The 22,315-nt window shown below is 52.7% G+C and overlaps 2 protein-coding genes across 3 annotated transcripts in view; both read right to left on the reverse strand.

Moving 5' to 3' along the window:
* The window catches only part of JAG1 (jagged canonical Notch ligand 1), a 35,717-nt gene extending 14,978 nt beyond the window's left edge, over positions 1-20,739 (reverse strand). Inside the window, exons 1-5 of one of the 2 annotated variants that reach the window (XM_004276470.3) lie at positions 20,166-20,739; positions 19,421-19,726; positions 10,787-10,838; positions 5,197-5,451; positions 3,448-3,508 (exon numbers count right to left, since the gene is read on the reverse strand). In XM_004276470.3, the coding sequence (XP_004276518.1) occupies positions 3,448-3,508; positions 5,197-5,451; positions 10,787-10,838; positions 19,421-19,726; positions 20,166-20,246 (755 nt within the window). In that variant the 5' untranslated portion in view covers positions 20,247-20,739. The remainder of the gene's footprint in view (positions 1-3,447; positions 3,509-5,196; positions 5,452-10,786; positions 10,839-19,420; positions 19,727-20,165) is intronic. The other variant, XM_033440318.1, reaches the window with a different exon arrangement.
* Positions 20,616-22,044, reverse strand: LOC117203893 (translation initiation factor IF-2-like). Its single transcript, XM_049699204.1, has 2 exons — positions 21,859-22,044; positions 20,616-21,694 (listed from the first exon to the last, which is right to left on the reverse strand). The coding sequence occupies exons 1-2, from the start codon at positions 22,042-22,044 to the stop codon at positions 20,903-20,905; spliced, it is 978 nt and encodes a 325-aa protein (XP_049555161.1). The 3' UTR covers positions 20,616-20,902.
* Positions 22,045-22,315: the final 271 nt, after the last annotated feature.

Genomic DNA, 22,315 nt, shown 5'->3' on the forward strand with positions numbered 1-22,315 from the left:
TTGGGCAAGTTTTACACAGCAACGCGGCGGGGCTGTGTCCCAGCAGCAAGTCACGACCCCAGCACACAAAAATGCACCGAGACACCGAGTGCGGCAGGAAACTGCCTCCCAAGGAGGCTCCCTGAAGTCAGACGAGGAGGGAGAGGAGCACCCTTCCTTGGAGAGATGGGGTAGGATCTCTGGACCCATTTCTGCAGGGAGGACGAGGAAAGCAACAGCGCTTGGAACCATTTCCGTACGTGATTTATGACCTGCCCCCCTCGTGGCTACTTAGGCTAATTTATTTTATAGTTATTTCTCACTTTGCACACACACACACACACAGTCAACTTGGTTTATCTCGTATTGGGGAAGGGAGTCGAGTTTCCTTTATAAGCGCCTCATTAATCGGACTCTCTGGAGGCCAAATGGTGCCTTTGATCCCCAAACAAAAACACAAACATACACCTTCACCTGGGGCAGGGGCTCCGCTACTCTCCCCTCAAGTTTCAAGCCCTCTGAAACTCTAACTGCCTTCTCAGAAATCAAGCTCTAGCAAACAGGAGCTGGCAGTGGGGGCAGCCCACAGTGGAGTGAAGGTGGGGTGAGCCAGAAACAGCGACTAGCAAATATTTCCATGACGGGACCCGGGAAAGCCATGGTCAGAATCGCCTCCCCCGCAAAGAAGGAAAGGCGTTCTGCGTCCAGAGAGCTGGAGGTGGGCTAAAAATCCTTGTCATGGGAAAATTACAGGGAACCAGCTAATCGCTAATCATCCACGGCCGGGAGTCAACTCACCCCTGAGAATTCTGACTCACCACTTCCTAACTCCTAAAAGCAAGCCATCCACGCCCCAGCACAAAGAACCACCAGGCTGTGCGGCTTAAAAATCAGAGGATTCTGGTTCATCTAAAACGAAACTCCGGTCTAAATGACAAGGCACTATTAAAGGAGTAAAATAAGAACAAAGTAAATCCTCTGGTGGAAATGTTTTTTAGACGTGGACACTCAAGGTAGTGGGAGATCACGGGGACGCTTGTGTAAAGACTGACAGTCTTAGTCTGAAAGGTAGATATTAAGAAGGAACTGATTGGGAAATAGCATTATTCTTACAGTCTTTCCCTCGTTGCCTTCCAGATGAAGGATCACTACACCTCTTCCATTTGCTTAATACAAGGAGTAAGAGGCAGCTGAGGACCCGCCTCGGCTCTTAATCAGTGAGAGCTGGATACCCGAGCATAAGAAAGGAACCACAAGAGGCCCTGGATGACTTCAAAAGAAAACAAATAAAAATACTGACCCTAAAAGAGGCATCCACAAGGTTATCCCAGTGTAATAATATATGATTAAGGTTCTCATGAGAAATTGAAGTGACTTTCCTCATAGGATGATTCATAATTGAGTCTGATATTATTGGCAGGCTCGCAATAAAGCAAGACTGTGCACCCAGAAAAAGGGATTCCAGGTCGACCTGGGAGCAAGAGAAGCAGTAAAGTTTTCTCATGCGGGGGAAAAAACAAGACAAAACACACCTCTGTAATACATGATCGGAAGGACAACTTACAGGTAACTTGCCATCAGCTATTTCTGGAGCAGGACGCAACCAGAACTTCCTTGGCGAGAAGGTTCTGTTTTGATTTTTCAAGGGAAGGATAGGACATGGCCTGGGAGACCATGCAAATGATGTGTGGGAAAGTCACACCTTAAGTAAATAAGGGCCTGCGAGTCCAGGCAGGGAGTGGGAGGGAGACTTCGAAAGAGAAAGGCCTAAATTCTGGAAACAAAGCCTGCTGTTCTGGCTGGGAGGGCCCTCCCCAGGCAGCAGTGTGTTTATTCTGATGACAGGAGCAGAAATCGAGGTCGCCCTTGACTGATACTCATCTGAGCTGAGCACCCGCGTGCTGAGCACGAAGCGGGCGCAGCAGAGCCCCTGAGAGCACGGCTGATCTGACTCTCCGGAACAACCTTCACGAAGAAGAGCCTGCCCCCAAGCTTGACAGTAACGCTGTTAAATACCGCAGTCGGCTGCCACCAGCGATGGGGGTTCGCAGGCGAAGCCCTTCAGTCTTCCAGAAAGTAAACTTATCTTTCTGAAGTGCAGGAAGAGACAATTTCAGGCCAGCCTGGTTTTGTTTTCCTTCCAGCTGCCCTGATTCCCACTTCAGCTTCAAGCCCCAGAGCTCAGAGCTCCCCGCTGCACGGGAGGGGAGCTGCGGCAGTGGGTGCACAAAGGTACGGAGGACCACAGGGGTCTTCAGGATTTTCGGAGCGGCAAAATCCTGTGGCTGTGCTCAGCCTGTCGAAATGCAGATTTCTGGGCCCAACCTAGGGACTGGGGTTCCGTGGGTGTGGGGTGGCACCCAGCAACCTGCATTTCCACACGTCCCTGGTTAACTCAGGGAATGACACTCTGAGTACTGAGGTTTGGGGGCAGTGAATCCCAAAGTACGGTCCCCCCCGCCCCCCAGCAAGAACAGCACTGCTGGGGGCTTGTTAGAAATGCAGAGACTTGAGTCCACCCCAAGCTATGGAATCAGGATCTGCGTCATCACAAGAGTCCCAGGTAATGTCAGTTTGAGATGCACTGGTTTAGACTAAGGATTCGTAAGCTTCCCTGGGCTCAAACTGGGGTAGCTTTGGGGGAAAACATGACAGGCCCAAAGGAACCATTGAGTGTCACATTAAATCTGCTAATCCTTCAGATTTGGGAGGAGAGTAAAGTGGGCGATCATGTCAAAATGCCACAGACACCAACATTATTTCCTGAAACAAGCCTTTCCCAGATTGGCATGATGTACATTTCAAGAAGTTCCAAAAACTGTAATCGGGAAGCCGTGGGGGAGGTCTCCATTTGGCTTCTTGCATTGTCCGGGACCATAAAAGAACAGACTTCAAAGGCCAGCAGCAAAAGTCTACATTCATCAGGCTCAACTGACAAGATTCCAGCGCAGCCATTAACCTCTCAGCACCGGCCAGGCTCCCGCCTGCAAAGGGGCCAGGAGATTGTCCTAATCCCATTCTAAAGAATGCTCCACTTTCCCCTATTGATGGGAAAAGTGGGGGAGGGCTGGGAGACAGAAAACCAGGCGGGGGCTGGAGGGTGGAGGAGGAGAGAGACCGCCGCAAAAACCAAACCCACAGCCCTCCATCTAGTCCATTAGCACTTTAAGGGGAAGATTATAAAAACGAGTTATCAATTTACAGAACCGTTAATACATGAAGTCACTGACTGTGCCCAGAAGAGTTTTTTTTTTTCCCCCCCGAGAGAGAAGCGTGTGCATTTCACTGGACAGCTGGTATAATTTAATAAGCTTCGGATGTGCCTACTTGAAAAAAAAATTTTTTTTTTTTTTGGTAATGCTTTCTTGTCCTCCAAAGTAAAAGAGGCGTATTCACAATAAAGTCAGTCCTCCTCTTGTATTAAAGGGATCATTATTAGGAAAAAAAAAAAAGAGTTTAGTTGTTTACCTGCAGTCACCTGGGAGTTTGCAAGACCCATGCTTGGGGCTGCAGCCCTGCCGGCAAATAGCTGTAAAAAAAACAAAAAACAAAAAACACAGAAGGATGTGTCAGCACACTGCCAGTTTCTTGCACTGTCACCATCATGAGAATGACCTCGTCCATTAAGCCAACAAAATCCACTATTTTAAGAGATCTCATATCAAGCCCACTGTAAGGAGAGGAAGACGGGAGGTGCCCCAAGAACAAACCCAGCTTTAAACTTCAAGGCCATGCTAGCAGATCCTCAAACGTGATAGCATTTGAGGACAAATGCAGGCAAGCAGGTGGGGGAAGGGGAGCTTTACAGAGTCTCCGAACAATAGCTATGCTGCTCCCGGTCAATTCCCACCCTCGCCAAAAGCAAAAAGGAGGTCTAATCCTTCCTCAACTCTGTCATCTTTCCCACTCTGTACCCCAGCCTCTTCAGAACCCTCTGACCAAATAAATGCCTGGTGTCTCAAAAATCCCATGGGACTCACGGAGCCAACCAGGCCGGCTTCACTTGGCTGGCTAATCCACGGGCCAGATCTGGTGGTCCTTTTTTTTTTTTTTTTTGCAAAGTATCCAAAACCATTCTGCTTCCTTTATTGAAAAAAGTTTTTGAACAGACATCAAAAAATAGTAGGTAGATACTTTTTAAGTAATTGTTACTGATTTTTAGGACACCAACTATTTAAAATATGTTTTATCAATCCTTTCATTTGGATCCCAGGAAGGCCATCCTTTTCACTCTTGTCTCTAATTATTTAAGAAAGCAATATTGCCCAGGAGACCTGCAAATTCCTCTCTTTGCCTTACCCTTCAGTCACAGTTCAAAAATTCGTTTTTCAACTTGAGTTTATCTTACAGGAATTTACCAAATTATGTGAACTAAGCAGAGTGCGTTGATGTTGGTGAGGGCCTATTACATGGTTGACTAGAATTATACACCAATTTGCTATGAATTAGAAGCTTTGTAAAGGTAAAGACCACAGATAATTCTGTGAATGTCTGTGAATATGTGATAACTCCCTGTATTCTAGTAGACAGGGCTGGGACAACAGACAGGAGGTCTGGAAGTTATCCTACTGTGGAGGCGTTCAGTTCACCACTCGCCCCCTCCCCTCAATACCACGGCCCCCAGAGATGCCCAGTGAAAGCTGCCGTAAGGCCACCCTGAGCCCAAGGGCTGTCATTTTTCACAAGCTGTTCAGTCATTGGCTGGGCTAACCCAGTCCCACCTGGCATCTGTTTTGCGTCGGATGCCTTAAAAAGCAGAGCCTGAGAAGGGGGTTCGGGTACAGAGAAAGAGGTAGAGGGCAGGTGGGCAGGGGAAGAAGCTGAGCAAGAATGTGGTCTCAGCGGGAGCTTGGCCTCAGCCTGATCCCAGGGGAAACTCTGGAGCGTGAACTGTAGCCCAGAGTTAACGCAAAGGGGGCTGTGGCCTTCTTACGCCCGCCCATGTCAGCCATTCACAGACTGTGAGCTGGAGGGACAGGGCGTGGAGTGCCACCTGTTTGGCCAAGAACAACGCTCCAGAGAAGGAGATGTTAGCAGCCAATGCTCAGAGCGTCTGGGGGATGGGGTACCAACGGCATCTTCGTGCTTCAGGCCTAGAAAGCAGCCCAAATCTCACCATACCCAAGAAAGCCACCTGATGGCAGGGGCGTGAGAACATGACACCCAAAGGGACAGCCACCAGGAGCTGGTTAACCCACCAGGCACGCCCACACACACCTTTGTTACATTCGGGGCCCATCCAGCCTTCCATGCACGTTTTGTTGCCATTCTGGTCGCAGGCGTAGTGGCCAAAGAAGTCGTCTCTGGGTCGGCAGAACTTATTGCAGCCGAAGCCATAGTAATAGTCATCACAGGTCACGCGGATCTGATACTCAAAGTGGGCCACCCCTGTGTTCTGCTTCAGCGTCTGCCACTGCCGGCTGGGGTTGATCATGCCTGAGTGAGAAGCCTTTTCAATAATGCTGTCGGGTTCTAGAGGCAAAAAAAAAAAAAAAAAGGATTAATCACACCAACATTTACATCAGATATCAGAGCTTTCTCCCCCCACCATTTTGATGACTTTTAATAACAACAAATGCACACGGCACAAAATTCAAACAACACAAAAGGGCAAAAAATGAGCCATTCACCTCCCTCCCCATCATACATTTACCCTTTTTACTGGGCATGTAGTATTTCTTCATCTGGAAATAAAGTGAAATTATCTACCTAGTTCCCAATATGTGCACTGAGGTTGTTTTGGCCTTTGGCTATTAAGCAAAGCCACAGGGAACATCCTTGAACATATTTGCCTGTATGTGGTTCTAGAAAAAAGAAATATCCCAGAAATGGAAGTGCTGGATCGAAGAAGACACACACAACCAACACGCTTCCGCCCAGAAAACCCAAACCACCAGGAACAAAAGCCCCATCTGTCTGCCCTCCCACCAGCAAAGGAAACTGTTTCCCAACAGCAGTGCCAACACTGCGTTATCAGACTTTCTGATTTAATGGGTATTTAATTAAGTGATGGTGAGCACCCTTTTGACAAAACCATGTGTATCAGCTCCTCTGAACTTCAATCTGTTTCTCTCCTTTGCCAACTTTTCTATTGCGCTGTTTGGTCATACTGGTTTGCAAAAGCTCTTTACATGTGATAGAAAGTGGCCCCTTATGGAAGGCTATTCTTGAAGAAATTTCATTATTCCAGGTAAAGGTTAGCAATCTTTATTTTCTGGCTTTAGAGTTTTGTGTCTTGCTTTAGAAAGGCTGTGTCTATTTCCAAACGCTTCACTGGAAGCCAAAGAGTAATTTTTTTTTTAATTATAAACTTTGTCACCTCTTAAGCAGGCATTTAAATAACAATACCATGAACTTGATGCATTTCACCTTTCACCTTTGGCCAGAAGGCAGATGGGAAAAGCATTCATCCCAGTTTACAGACAGGTAGACTGAGGGTCAGGCTCCTTAAAGAGCGCCTACTGAGGAAAAGAGACACGCCTGGGGCCCAAACAGGTCCAGGAGGAAGAAGTGGTCCCTGCCCTGGGGTCACCTATCACTTAGTATGAGAAGAGACAGGTACAAAACTAGCTCCAAACTCCAGGTGCCAGGAGTTCAGGGGAGGGGCGTGAAAAGGAAACAAGGCCCCGTGTCAGCACCCACCCTGGTCCTGTGTTTGTTTTCTTAAACCTGCCAGCACCAACCCTTGACGCCTTGTCAAATTCAAGGCCACCTTGGAGAGACCGTTAGGACCTGCTTGCAGTGTCTGTGTGATTCTTATCCACATACACCCGTTTTTCTAGGCCTGTGCTCATCTGCAAGGCTAGGCAAACCCCACAGGCGACCAGGAGACGGGCACTCCTGGGCAGCTTCGGCCACACTCCACTTCCAACAGCGCCCCAGCCCTCACCCTCTGGGCTCTTTACCTGTGGGCAAGACGGGCCTTGAACAAGCCTGCATACCTGCAGACCTACACCCCGGCACGCATGAAGCGCTTGCAGAGGATGCTTTCCTAACCTGAGTTTTGCAAATAAACACGGGCCAAAGAATGACAAAAATGTCCCTGCATTAACAGTGTGCTTCCTCTGCTGGTTCAATGAAAAAGTGTAGTGAGCTATTACCATGTGATGATGAGATCTTAATAAAGGGATTACTTAAACACACTAGCCTTCTCAGGCAGGCTGCAACAACAAACAATTCAGACAAGAGTCCGGGGTTATCCTAAAGGCACAGGCTGACCTGTCAGCCAGTGGTTTGGTATGCTCTCTATTTCCGGGAAATGCTGTGAAGACATCATTTCAGAATCCTCAATGGGGCTAACAGGTCTGTATAACTAACTTCACACCTGCGTGACAGATTTTTCCTAAGGGCCCAGAGGGAGTTGAGTGTGTCTGTGACACACTTTCTGGCATCTGGATTACAGAGATGCTTCTTCTAAGCTGCTGTTGCCTGAATCACACTTCCTATCAGCTCAGGGCATTACCAGTGTTTTTGGGGTAGTTCGATTGATAGCCCAGCTTTAAGATTGGAAGGGGATACTACCAGGCCTTCCTACAACCTTGAACTGCATGAAGATGGAGCACGAAGAACCCACAACAGCCTTGCAGGCCAAGGAGGAGGGGATGAGAGGCGAGTCGGAGCAGAATCCTGCAACCATGCCAACCACAAACCTTAACCAAGAAGGCTTAACCAAGAAGGCTTAACCAAGAAGGCTACAGTATAAGGAAAACATGGTCCTAAGTATGCCAACCTGTGTTTACATATCTATTGATCAGAACGAGAAACTGAAATCATTTGCTCTGGGGGAGAGAGTAAGATCTGCACCCTTATATAGTGCAGTGCTGAAATGCAATAGCAACGACCTTGGAGGGCTGGCCTCAGAAAATACTTTCTAACATGTGTACATCACCTGGGTTTCACTTGGGCCAGGCTCTGCTCCCAAGGGTTCATTGCAGAGCTGACGTGAGAAGGAATTCTCTGTTCCCAAGCTCAGGGCTCTGCCTCTAATCTGAAGCCTTGTTTGGTCCCCAAAGAGCAGCCAACCCCAGTTGGGTTGCTACACATCCTCAGCGTCTGCCCTCATGGAGGACAGTGCCTTGGGAGGGACAAAGGGTGAAGGGAGTAAAAGCAAAACATTCCAGGCAGTGTGAACAGCACGTGCAAAGGCCCTGAGGCAGGAGAGAATGTGATGCATTTGAGGACAGAAAGTTGACTGGTGGGGTTTGAGAGAATACAGGTATGACAGATGACAACGTGGCATGTGAGATGGAGCTGGCAGGGAGACAAGACTGGGCCATGCAAGGGGCTTTGGGGCCACACAAAGATCTGTCCTGAGGGCAACAGGAAGTTACCAAGTGGCTTTCAGTAAAGGTGACACTCAAATGTTATGCTCTGAAAAGATCAAGATGGCAGGAGAATGGAGAAAGCACTGGAGGTGGACCAGAGTAGATAGGGGTGCATTAATTCAGCCGCTACTGTAAGAATTCAGGCGTAAGCAGATGGTGACATGGACCAGGGTAGCAGCAGGGGAGGTGGAGGGAGGCAAACCCAGTCAGGATTGGGTGTGGAGCACTGGACATAAGATTTTCAGAACTTGGAGGTGGATTAGATACTGATGCTAAGAGAGGGTGGTACACAGGAGGTGCCGTCCAGATTTCTGGCTTATGGTACTGGGCGTTCAAATGCTGATGCCAGTCGTCCATAAAGGGCCCTAGGCGGGCTCTGCTTTTGGGGAGGGAAGATGACACATTTGGTTCTGAATATGCTGGAATCCGAGATATCTTGGAAGCATCACAAAAGGGAGGCTGCACAAGCACGTGGATAAGCCACTCCCAGCAAACCCCCATCCCTCCTCACCAGGGTCACAAAAGTGAGGCTCGGGCTTCCCTGGTGGCGCAGTGGTTGAGAGTCCGCCTGCCGATGCAGGGGACACGGGTTCGTGCCCCGGTCCAGGAAGATCCCACATGCCGCAGAGCGGCTGGGCCCGTGAGCCATGGCCGCTGAGCCTGCGCGTCCGGAGCCTGTGCTCCGCAGCGGGAGAGGCCACAACAGTGAGAGGCCCACGTACCGCAAAAAAAAAAAAAAAAGTGAGGCTCAATGCCCCGCAGTGGGCATTCCGTGACTTTGAGGCAACCCCTCTCCTTCAAGAGTAGAGGCCTGAATGCCCTTTATCTCTACTCCACGTCTTCCTGTGTCCTTGCAGTGATTTTACCTCTTAGCAAGAGAGGAGAGGCTCCAGAGCCCCAAAATGGGGCAGACAACCGTGGGCAGCTCTGGAGGGGCACCAGCTTCTGGAGGAACAGCTACCTGACCCGTGGGCTGGTGGAAGGCCCAGGAAGGGCCCTGCAAACACTAGGGGCCCCTTGTACACCCTGACAGGTGTCCTAACCCAGCTCTTACCGGGAGCCAGGGTCAACCTCAAGGATGCTCACGCCACCGGCCAGCCTGTGTTAACATCTGCACCAGGACATCTGAAGAGCCTGTATCCCCCTCCCCCTCCCCCATCTTCCCAATGTACAGTTACCATTGTAAGCAGGTCAGCGACATAACGCTCACCCAGCCCACAACGCGTGTGGCAGGGGAGGGAACAGAGAACAAACAGGTGCCCAGGACCCTGACTGGCATCAGCCACAGTCCAGGCAGGTCACTGCCTCCCCTCCCTCCACCAACAGCAGGACGGGGGTATCACTCGGGGAGGAAGGTCCACGGATCTGGACTTCAGATGCCAAAGCACAAGGAGTGACCCAAACGGCCTGAAGCTTCTGGCAACCGGGGCTCAGCAGTGATCGAGCGGCTCAAGGTGGGCCAGCGAGACAGGTGGGCAGTGGCTGCCTCTTGGATTCTAAGCCCTCACTGTGCCCTCTCTGGTTATTCACCAGTCCGAGTCAGGAAGAAAAAAGCAAGGCGAGAAGAGGGGGAAATGTTCTTAGCAGCAAACACACCAAGGGTCAGAGAGGATGAGACACGCAGAGGGATGGGATCGGGGGGCACACAGAGACACCAGGCCAGTCAACCCCTCCTCTTGCGCAGACTCAGGTTTCAGCGTGAATCAAGTTTTCCCATGACAACCACCCAGATCCTGCTGGCAAAAAGGGAACTGGCTGGCAGTCTCAGCGAGGGAGGGGAAACGTATTTTGAAGCTACAATCCAAGAGCAAAGACTCCGTTCTAAGCCAGACAGATGCTGCCGTTTCTACCGGCATCCTCTAGGGCTTCCCCCGACCCCAGCACCCACCCACCCCCAGCAGCCCTGAAAAGCAGCCTGCACTGAGAACAGAGCCACCTTTCAGAAGGGGACAAGGCCAGTGTGATGGCCGTGAGGCACTGGAACACCTGTCATGCACAGTGTGGGAAACCCTGACCGGCTGGGGGCTCACCTGCCCAACAAGTGAAATTCAAGGTCGGTCTTTAGAGCCCAAAGCCACCTCTTCGGGCTTTATCTTTCCGATGAGAGATTAAATGCTCACTTAAACTTTAAATGGACTTTTAAAAAGTCACTACTTTGATCCTTTCGCAAGTCTACAAGGTTTTAGAGTTGTAAAACCATTAAGATCTCTATCCCAAAGATAATCTAGGGGCCGTATTCAGGGACTGAGTTAACTGGCGATCTGTCCTGGCCACTTAATGTTCCAAGCGAAAATTCTAGGGGAATTGATGGAAAAAGACTCCACGGGGGGGGGGGGGGGGGGGGGCGGAGGGGGGGAGGCAGGGGCAGTGGCAGAAGAGCTCTGAAGCAGCCTGGGGACAGCTCTGTCCAGCTCTGACAAACACCGGGTGCCAAGCTCTGTGCTTCCAGACTCACGCGCTCAGCCCATGGCTGTGATACTTACGGACAGTGTCATTGCTGGAATCCCACGCCTCCACAAGCAAAGTGTAGGACCTCTGTAACACAGATAAACAACAGCTCAGTATTCAGAAATGGGGGTCAGCTCGCAAAGGTCAGGCCTTCTCGGCCTCCCTGCCAAACAAAACCATGCAGCCAAAATGGAAACTGTATTTGCTGTCAAAGTGAGGTCTTGGGTGTTTAGGTCCAGACCGGCTCCCCACCCCTCCCCCTAGCACCCACCCCAGGGTGGCAAAAGACACCGGGCCCACCGTGGTCCTCATGCAGGCAGCCTAAGGTCCCGACCAAGAAATGTCATCTCCCTAGACTTGTGAACACTTTGCGTATGCTTTTCCTAAACTTTCCAGACTCTAACCCTCGTGCTTGAGAAAACCACACAAAGAATTGATTCTAAGCTAACCAAACCAGGTGTTTGTACCTGGGAGTGGAGGCGCTCACCCAGTGAGGAGGGCTGGGGATTGCTGTTACACTCTGGGCCCTGGTGGGGAGGTCCCCGGGGAGGCCCCTTTTCCTTTGCAGAACCCCTTTGAAAGCCCTGTCTGTGTGAGACCATCTCGGCTCCCACAAGTATCAGGTGACTCCAGGAAGCAGGAGGGGTGGGTAGGTGCGAATAGACTCTGAAGACAAAGGCGGTAACCTAACTTGGGGGTGCAGGGGGGGCAGACTCTAGGGACCAAAGTATAAAAGGAAGAAAGAGCTGCACCCCATGGGTTGTATTTATTGATAAACTTATCTGTCAATAAGATCTAACATTCCAGGAATAATCAGAGTCCACTAACTAAACAAATTCCCTGGACACTGGCGTGATGCCAGCCATTCTACTGAAGGTACCTTTTATCTTCCAGGCTTATCTCAGAATTCCACCTCCTCCCCGTGCCCCCCACCACTGCCAAATCCAAGCCATTAGCAAATTCCCACTTTTACTCAAATCTTCATTTGTAATTTAGAATGAGGTCGGTCTCACAAAACACCAGGGTTTCAAGAAAACTTCTGCTATCTTGGTGCTGGGGAAATGTATCCAAAGGGGTAGAGAGTAGGGAGGAAAGGCACATGAACCCTTTTATGTATCCCCGCCTTGTCAGTGGCAGGTACCAGTACGTCGGAAATAGTAGCGTATATTGATCAAATAATACAGTGCCACCTACAAGGTGAAGGCAAAAACAGAGGGGGGAAGAAAAAAAAGAAAAAGGAACTTCATTCATAACTCAAAGCAAGCTTGCTGCTCACACAGCGACCCAGCAGGTCTCTGAACATAAAAATATCTTGTGATAGACCCCGCCTTGGAATTCAGCCGAAATATGTTTCATACTCAAAGCAGAGGAGGATTCCATTTCGCTCACTGATAACTGTGGGAAAATGCTCAGAAAAGCAAGCAAAACTGGGCAAGCCGGGGCACATACCCAGCCCTCTCCTGCAAGTGGCCAGAGGTCCAAATTCATTGCTGTCGTCACTGGTGTTTTATTAGTGGAAGTTACACCTTATTTACTGCCTCAGTGTTTCTTAGGACTTCCTACAAATTACCAGACTCTTCCCTGAGAGCACCAAGAAATTAGAGGTTTCTCTACTGATTTGACATGACAGCCAAGTCCAAATGAGGCCAGATGTGGGTCTGATTCTGGATAATGAAGCCCTTCATTTGCTGGTCACGTCGAGACCCACGTTCTCCACTTCCACATATTGTTGTCATTAATCCTCTGATTAAATGCACTGGTACCCGGGAGTTTGTTCAGACTTGTACAGGCACTGAACACATACTATGCCCACAACCCCACGGAAAGGGAAGGCATCCCGGGACCGAGCTGGTGTGACAGTAGTAACTCTGCTTAAAGCTCAAGGGAGAGGGCATCCTTGGTTCTTGCCCAAGATCCTAGAAGGCCAGGCTCTCTCCCGGACTCATCCTTCCAGAACTGGGAGACCTCGCTGACCAACATGCCCCCCCTTGAGGGGAAAGAGGAGTACAGAGCCCTTGACACCAGCTGGCCTCATGATTTCCCCATGAACGGCCTTCTAGGAGGTGAAGGTGGGGCAGGGGCTGGGGGCTGCAGCACTGACAACGAGGCGTTGGTAGAAAATTCAAGCAGCAGCCCTGGACCGTCTCTCTCCCTTGTTTCAGAGAAGGGCCTGTGGTTCTAGGACTCGCCTCCTGGGGCAGAAGGATTCCTCCCACCCAGCCTTCAGAGAAAAGGATTCTCTCCAAGGCTCCTATTAGGAGGCACTCTTAAGCTCCCACTCCAACCCCACACAATCGAGATAATTTGGCAATGATTATTGGTTGCTAGGGAACTTTAAGTTTTCCCAGGCCCACGCTTGACCTCTGTACATCCCAGAATGTACATCCCGACTCCGGGATCCAGATCCTGTGCACCTTATGCCATCAAGGCCAGGTACCAGGCCCCAAACTGGCATTCCACTACAATCACATCACACCCAAGTGGCCACTGCAAACCTAACCCTAGAGAGGCCAAGTCCCAGGGCCCTTCTCACGCTTGGGAAGGGGTGCAGGCGAGATGACAGGCAGGTGTTTCAACTTATTAACAAGTTCATACAAAAAAAAAAGAAAACCCGCAAAAAACATAAAAGACAGCAAACACCTGGATTTTTCTTGGTTTCAAACTAGGAGAACAGGATTCTTATAAAAAGCTACCTGGGATTCATCTATTTTTCCTTACACTTTTTCCAGAAAAATGGCCTGGGGGTAAAGCAGGAGGGATGGGCAGCCAGCAGATCTTCAGTCTGGCTTCACAGTGTGAATCGCTTCTGTCCTTCCCAGCTCCAGGGAAACCTGGCAACACGGCGGATGGTTCTCCCTCTCGTGCAGCAGGAAGGAGCAATGGTCAGCTTTCAGGAGGACCTCTGGGGAGGATGCCCATGGAACTCTACCTCCAGGAGGGTCCTGGCATTGAAGGGCCCCCGGCGCCTCCTCCTGCCCTTGGCACTGGGGCTGCGGGAGGCCTGTGTTCCGCGCCCATCCAGCCCCATGGTGGTTACCTTGGCACCGGGCAGAGTGGTAAGCACTTAATTGCCATATTAAGAAGGGGGGGATGTGAGAAACAAAGGTAATTGTGCTGGCAGCTGAGAGCTTCCTCTTCCTGGCAACAGTGGCAGCCAAACTGAGCCCTGAGAAGCTGCTGCTTCCCCTCCTGCCAAGCTGATGGACACAAACAGCCCACCATGCAAACGGCACACGTGCGGCATCCAAAAGCCCGGGCTGCAGGGCAGGCGGCAGGGAGCGCGCCCTGGGAGCGCCCACAGGGCCATTGTACAGAGGCATCGGCCCCAGGTCGGTCTGGGGCCCTGTGCTCTGCTGACTCAACTGTCGCTTCCTGTGGCTGGCCCTGTATCTGCATTATTTGTGCAGCGGCTGCATTATTCCCCGTAATCCTCATTTCAGTCAATTCGGCCACACTATTGTCCTGCCTGCGTCTGGGTGGCCGGAGTATAAAACATTCCGAGCACAAACGTATTCAATAAAGGCTCCAGAGATGTCATGAGTGGGTACATGCACGCTCGCTCCAACGATTCATGTGTGGCAGGGTTTGGGCAAGGTGAGGCACGGAGGGAGGACAGCCACCCCATGGCATCCCGGCTGAGACCTCAGTCACAGAAAGCAATTTAGTCTGCAGGGCTTGACATTTCAATAGAGTCTGATCTGGTTACAAAGGGTGATTTTCTCATGAAAGCCCACCTCAAAGACTCACCAAGCAGGGCCCCGAAGCTCATATCCAGATTTGAGACTCTCAATGAGAGGCCCCCCACCCCCTTTCCCATCATTACCCCTACCTGTTTGAAAAGCATCCCACTGATAATTAAATGCACCAGTTACAAAAGGGTGGCGAGGTTAATAGATAGAATACCGAGAAACCAGCCAAGCACAACCGTCCGGTTCACACAGAGCAAGCCTGAACAAGATGCCTTTCTACTCGTTTACCAGAAGCGCATAAAGACTGGACTGAACTGATGGAGGGCCCTGAATGTTTGACTATTTATGTGCCACTTTTAACCACTGCGAGCCACGCTGTTGTGTCCTCCCAGCACACGCAGTGCACCAGAGACAAATGTCACTGGTGCCACAGAAACAAGGGCCACAGGGCAGGGTAGTGCACGCGGTGATCAGAAACCAGCAAGAAGTCACAACACAGCCACTCACCCCCGCCCCATGCCAAGCTAGAGGCAGGATATTTCTGAACCCAGAACCCTACCCCTCCGCCTCTACCATTCTAGAGAACACAAGAATCATCACTTCCCATGCATACTGAAACAAACATCTTCCTAAAGTTGAAAACTAGGTTAGGTTTGTTTAGGGCTAATTTTTTTTTTAAATGTATTTAAAAGCTGGGGCAGCTTGGAACCTCACCCTGGGGGTTGAAGGGGCAGAGCGTAGGAACATGCCTCTGAACGCTTACCAAGGGGGAGTTCTCAGGAATATTTGCCTTTATGGATTACCATGCTGATTGTATGCATATCCAGAGATTACGCATTCTTACACTGTAACTAATCTCGAAAGCCTGGCATTGGAACCAGGTTCTGGCCCTCCTACAATGGGCCAGTGGCTGCTACGAATCCGGCCAAGACCTCTGTTTGCATTCCTGTTTTCAGATCAGGACGTGAAGACTCCCTGTTGCCTTGGCTTCGTTTTTTTCATGAATAACATTTTTCCTCTATGCTAAACTTTCCACATACCTTCCATCCAAAAGGTCCCTTACAACTATTTGCTGTAAAGATTTTAGGCAGCATTCAGATTGCTGGCTTTCTGGGAGGCTACATGCTTTGTAAGTGGCTGCTGCCTCTCCTCCTTAACCATCCAACTCCCCCAAACAGCCTCCATGCCAAAAGCTTCACCATTCTTGAAAAATGCTTGAAGTCCCTGTAGAATTATGGGTGTGGAGCTGGTGGGTTGTAAACTCCTATAAGTACTGGAGGTTTGAATAAGTTGCTAAGAAACAAGACAACAAGGAGGAAGAACACACAGAGGTTACACCTGGAAGAGGAAAGAACGATCAGAAACCAAGTACCTTGAATAGGGATTCCATGGGGGGAGTAGCCATTCTGCAGACACTCAGGACAAAGCAGGCATAGCTCAACTTTCTCTCCAGCCTGGTTTTGCAATGCAGACATATCATTTCATCACTTTAGTTCGAGGTAGGTATCTTAGGGCAAAGGGTGTTTTCCCCATACACAGAAAGTCGCTTGCTCTGAGCACGTACACACGTGTGCTATTTGTATGCACGCATGCTGACCACGTGGGTGGCACAGTCTGACTGCAGAGAGGAGCCAGTTCAAATGAGAATCCCATCCCTCCACGTGGCTACCCATCTGCGGAGGCCTAGGGACCCGAAAGCACAGAGGAAGGCATAAAGGCAAGGGCATGTCAGTTACGGTCTGCAACTAACCTTATAGCATCCGATTTACCCAAACCCCTGGCCGTTGGTCATTCAGGCCTCAAGTGTGATGCCAAAGCTGGCATCCCTCTGGTATGCAAGAATCACACTTCACTGGGTTTTCCTAAAAGATGGAAGTTGATCTCAGCAAGCCTTTTGTCAATGTCAATGGCATTTAAATATGAGGCCAAGAGACCAGGTACCTGAACTGCTTCCCCCCAAATTTCTCCAGGTTCACTTCACTCCAGGGCCAGCAAAGCAGCTAACTGGGGCTCTGGAGTTCCTAAAAAGCTTTGGGGACTGGGTAGTGGTAATTACACTAATGTAATTACACTAATTACACTAATGTACTTTTAATTATCAGGCACTCCTGGGATTTAGTACTAATTTTGGGAAGTGCAACGTAACCATTTCAGTGATTTCTAAATGGTTATTCCCCAATCATTTCCCGTTGAGCCTAATTACCTCCGATAATGCATGGTCTTATCACTGGGTCCCCTGATTGGAGGATCATAAATCAGGCTAGTTGCTTCAAGTCAAGCCCCTCTGAGCAGCACTGCTATGCTTATTAGAAGCCACGAAAGAAAACCATCACCAGGCTGCGGCTCGGGCAGTGGACCCCAAGTGGGACACAATCAGATACTGTCTGGAGGGCAGGCCCACACCACAGAGCTTCTCACAAGGACACTGGCCTGTGGATTACACTTCAGATCTGACCAAATCGTTTTCTCCTCTTCCTCTTCAGAACACAAGCAGTTGTTTGATTGGGGCCATAATTCCAGACAAAACACATAATTACACCACCTTCTAAAGTGACCTTCTTTTGTGCACCCTGAACCACCTCTCTGCCACTGTCAGCAAACTTGGGAGGAACCACATGGACACTAATTGTGGCTGCCTAAGGGTTAGAAGCTTAGGGGCCAGGAAGTCCAAGGTAGTTTAGATTTTTTTTTTTTAAACCCTGTATCCTCCTTGTTCCATCTTGAATTCTATACCAAGTTCAGCTATTACCTATTTAAGATATCAGCTTTAAATAGACACGCTCACTAATATTTAATTGCCAAACTGAGTGAAGCTGTGCGATCTACTTCGGTACTAATCCAGCTACCTAAGTGCTTTCACTTCAGTTAACACTCACACTGGAATCATTCTTGAAAGTTACAGACAGTGGTGTTTCTCCAACCGTGCTGGGGAAAATAACACGGCACACCCCACCTCCACTCTCTCTTGGGAAGTCAAGCTTACGCTGCACAGCAGGCCTTTTTGGGGCGGTGGGGTGGGGACTTGTTTAGGAGGGAAGCAGGCATTTGGCCCAGCTTCAAAAGAACCACACTCTCAGTGTGAGCTCCAGCCGTCTCCCCCATTCTAGAAAAGCCGAGAGTCTATTTCATGGTTGGTGACCCACGGGGCCTGAAACCACAGACGAGCACCAGCAAATCAATCGTCTCCCTGCCCTCACACACCACTGCCGCTCTTCCCCATCTCGGCTCTCTGCCAAGTGTCAAAAGGAGGCAGACACACCTTCTGGGTCACTTTCCCCAGCCAGCCAGGGGAGCAAGGCTCCCTGTGTTCATCCCAGCCGTTTCTCTGACCCTCCTCTCCAAGAGGAACCTCAGCCAGCCCTGCAGCTTTTCCACATCAGTAATAAGATTCCTTTTATGGTCTTGTGAAAAGCGAGGGGCTCCGGACTGATCCTCCAGGCGGATGTAACCACCTGCAGGCCCCTTCCCCCTACCTCCAAACACACGGACAAGGGCAAGGGCGGTCAGTCGTCACAGTCAACTTGGGCCCAGCCAGATTAAAAAGCGGCCAACCTCTTTAGCTTAAAGTTCTCCCTAAAGGGGATTAACAAACAAGATAAACACTCTTTGTAAAAATGAGATCCCACAACAGACTCAGTCCTCCATTCTCAGAGAATTCCACAAACCACAGGTTTTTATAAGCCCCTTTTAATGGCATGTTCTGATAAATGTCTCATCCCACCCAGGCAGAGGGCACTTTATAACGCCAGCCCCAGTCAACATGGGCCTTGAGAGGCACCCCGAGCTTCTCACATACTCCAAGGCTGACTCTCTCCCCTCCCTTCTCACAGTTGCGATTGCAGCCCTAGCCCGCGATAGGAGGCAGCAGAGTGCGCCCCATCAGAGCACGTGGCGAAGAGTATTCCCCAGGGCACCGACCTCCCCCTCTCACCACCCACCCGCCCAGCACAGGCCGGGCCAAGCCCCAGTCCTGGTACTGAGTCACGCCTCCTGGACGGCAGGAGCGGGGCAGAGGGCACCAACATTTTCCCCTTTCCTCCCCTTCTGCAATCACACTCATCTTCCTTCCACCCATTTCGAGACGTTGCCAGGGCCTCGCTGCAGGATCGGCCAGCGGGGCCCGAGCCTCGAGCGGCTCCGGAGTCGTGGGTCTGTGCACTTGCACCAGCAGGGGCTGCCTCGCTCGGGCCGCCCCTTCCAGGCCTCGGCACGCCCCCCGACGCTTGCGGGGCCCGCGCGCCCACCGGACGAGGGCGCACCCCCGCCCTTCCCGGGGAAGTTTGCAAACACAGCTGTTCCAGAGCCCGGGAACCGCTGTTAGTGAGGCCACAAGGGCTACGCCGCGCGGGGGCGAGGGCAGGAAGGGGCCGACAGGGGGCGGGTGGCTCCCGTGCCCACAGCTCTGGGGAAAGCCCGGCCGCCCCCCCGGCGGCGGCCGCCCCCCGGCCTTACACTCAGCCCAGAGCGCGCCCCCGCACGCACCGAAATCTCCCGGGGAGCAGCGGGAAGTGGGCTCCCCACACCCTCCAGGAAGGACACACCCGCCCTCCCGGCTGCTCACGGGAAACGCGAGGGTGCCAATTTGGACGGCGTTCGGAGGCCAGAACTGTGCCGAGCCGCCTTCCCCGGCGCATCAGGTTTAATAAGGCTGAGCAAAGATCATCTATAATGACCTCCTGGCTCGGGCGGTTACTCTCGGGCCTTCACGTTGTAAGTTTCAACCGGCCTTCCTAGGAGCCTTGCCCCACCATCCGCTCTGGGGTCCCACTTTCGTGCGCTTAGCAAAAAGCACTGGGGCTGGGGCCTGCCGAGATCTAGCTACAGAGCCTCGGCTCCCTAACCCCGCCACCACAGAGACATCCCGGGTTAGCGCCGAGCTTCCAGCCAAGGCCCTTTAAATCCCTCTCCTCTCGCAAGAGAAAGCAGAGCTCGGCCCACGGGTGCAAACCACTGTCCGTCCGCCCCCCGGCCGTCACTCACCGGCCAGGCAAAACTGAAAGGTAGCACGATGCGGTTGCGTTCGTTGCCACGACTGGCCTTGAGGTTGAAGGTGTTGCCCCCAATGACAGGCGTGGACCCTGAGCCAAAGCTGCAGGGCCCCCCGGCCGTGACGCGCGACTGGTACTCCTTGAGGCACACTTTGAAGTACGTGTCACACTCGTCGCGGGAGCACTTGCGGTCCCCCGGGTTCCGGGCGCCGCCGCAGCAGTTCCCGTTTTGCAGCTCCCCGTTCACGTTCTGCATGGAAAGGATCTCCAACTCGAACTGGCCGGAGGCCCCGCACACCTGCCGGCGAGAGAGGGAGGGAGGGAGGTCAGCGCAGGGGAAAGTTGTTTTCTTCGGGGGTGGAAGTGGCGACTCCGTCCCCGCCCGCCCCGACGAGCCCTTGGCGCCAAGTGAAAATAATTTTACAAAACTGGGTGCAAGGACTCAGCGTGATTCCCGAGCTTGAGAGGCTAGAGTGGGAGCAAACCGATACGACTGCCCCCCCACCCCACCCCGGGAGCAAAAGCGGAGCGAACGCGCGCTCTACCCAGCCTGGAGTGTACATTTAGGAGCCAGGGCGCTCCCCCAGCCGAAGTGCAGCTTCTTGGGCGCAGGGGCCGGGGCGGGAGCCGGCGCCTCAGGGCTACCGAGCCCGCTCCAGAGGCTCAACCGCAGGCGTCCGGGGCGCCGCGAGGGAAAGAAGAGGACGGGTCGGGAGAGTGGCCCGGCGGGCTCTTACCTTGGCTCGCAGGGCGCAGAGCAGGGCGAGCAGGAGGCTCAGGGGGCGCCCGGGCCGGCCGCGCGTCCGTGGGGACCGCATCGCTGCACCGCGCGCCGCGGGCACTCGGGACGCCGCCGCCGCAGCCGCTGCTGCTCGCGCTGGTGCTGCCGCTGGTGCTGCCGCCGGTGCTGCCGTCGCCGCTGGCCCTGCGGCCGCCGCGTCCCGGCTCTAATATACTCCGCCGATTGGAGCATGCACGACTGGAAAACAACACCACTTTTCAAAAGCCCTTTCAAGAGCGGCCCGTTCCAGAAGGCAAAGAGCCCGGCCTCCTTTTATTATTCTGATCGCTTCTTTGAGGCGCTCCCCCTCCTCTTCCACCTCCCGGCTTTCTTTCCTTCTCTCGAGCTCCCCTTCTTTTATTATTATGATTATGCGCAGCCTTTTATTCCCTTTCAGATCAGCTGCTTAGAGAGGAGGGAGGGAGGGGAGAAAAAAAAAAAAACAACCCGAACCCAGCTCGCGGGCCGGTCGCAGGTAACACAATGACGCGTGCCCGCCCGGCTCTCGGAGAGGGACTCAGAGAGCCCGTCTGGGAGCCGCGGCCGGGGCTAGCCACCTCTACCCAGCGCGCCTGGCAGGCGCATGCGCGCTTATTAATATTCATGAGGGGCGTGTCCGCCATCGACACGCCCCTTCCCTCCCGTTGGATGGGGTGGGGGAGTACAGGGAGGAACTTGGAAAGGGCAGGGGGCTCAGGGACGCGCAGGGACGCGTAGACGTCTGGGGGCCCAGCGCAGACCCCCGCCCTCGGGCGCTTTGGGCCAGGCGGGAGGCGGGTAGGGGGTAGGGCGCGGGGAGGAACGGAAGGTCTCCGTTGCTCTGGGACGCGCTAAGCCACTTAGACGCCCGGGGCCCCCCGCGCGGACCGCCCCCTCGGGCACCTCGGGCCGGGCGCCTCTGGCCGCCCGTCGGGGCCCCAGGTGTAGGCCCTGCGGCGCTGCCTGAGCAGTCGGAGCGGGGCAGCTTCCGCCTTCCGAGCCGCCTGCGTCAGCTGCGGCTTTCGCCCCGGGAGGAGGGCCTGCCCGCCGGGAGCCGGGCCGGCTTCCCGCGAGCAAGCTAGCGAGCGAGAGAGTCGCCCAGAGCGCGCGGCTGGCGGCGGCGGCGAGGCTGGCGCGCTGGCCGCCGTCTGCTCGCCCCGCGGAGGCGACCTGGGCAGGCGCTGCTGGGAACTTTGAAAAACTTTCCCGGAGCCAGGCTGGCCGCAGATTCGAGGGGAAGCCTCGGCCGCGCCCTACCCTCTTCCAAACCCGAGTCTGCGGAGCCTCGGAGGGCTCCCAGCTTCCTTTCCAAACCGCGCCGGGGCAGAGGAGGGGAAGCCGGGGGCAGAGGGCGGCTGGCACGAGGGGCGTGGGGCGGGGGAGGGCCCTGCGCAGGCTTTGCAAGAGGCAGGCAGCGATGCAGATGGGCTGGGGCTCGCACCCTCCCCGTCCCGCTGCCCAGGCCGCAGTGCCGGGATTGCACCTGTAGGCGGCCTCCGAGCAGCTCTGGGTGGCCGGAGACTAGCCTAGAAGACTGTCTCACCGCCGTCGCCCGGCAGCAGAACTTGGCTTCTCTGGGGTGGCAGTGGAAACCGATGCTATTTTCTACCTTGAGGCGAGCCTCGCAATTAACAGCGACACTCTAGGTCACAACCAAGGTCGAAGGAAACCTGCGGGCTGGCAGACGCCTCTGCCAACCCCTCTGCGGGCAGACCTAATGCTGTGTTGGAGGAGATCTCTTTAGGGAAAAGACTGATTTCCCCTGAAAGGTGGACAAAGTTTTGGCCCCTATATTGGGTACGTCCTGAGGAAAAGGGGCCGGATCGTGGCTCAAACCCTCCGAAACTGTGGGGCATGATGGGCTGCAAGGGTGAAAGGAAAATATTTTCCAACATACTGAGTTATGAGAAAATAAAACGGTGGCTAATTTGTGGTTATTTATTTACTGCATTTAATGGGTGGATCAACATGGACAGTGTTTTCAGTATTAGATCTCATCATGCTAGGGAATAAAAGGAAGCAGCTAACTGACCTCGTGACATTGGTTCAAAGTCACCAAGGATGGTTTAGGAATTTTGGCATTTTAACAGCCTAAGAAAGGCACCTTCTCTCTTCGTTGTTATTTAT

The sequence above is a fragment of the Orcinus orca genome, chromosome 16 (assembly GCF_937001465.1).
Source record: "Orcinus orca chromosome 16, mOrcOrc1.1, whole genome shotgun sequence".
Lineage (NCBI taxonomy): Eukaryota > Metazoa > Chordata > Mammalia > Artiodactyla > Delphinidae > Orcinus > Orcinus orca.

Excerpts from the sequence above, each read along its gene's own strand:
- LOC117203893 (XM_049699204.1), bottom strand. The coding sequence starts at position 22,044 with ATGCCCCACAGTTTCGGAGGGTTTGAGCCACGATCCGGCCCCTTTTCC. Across the intron at positions 21,695-21,858 it reads AGGCGTCTGCCAGCCCGCAG|AGCTGCTCGGAGGCCGCCTA; the intron begins GTTTCCTTCGAC and ends CCGGCCACCCAG.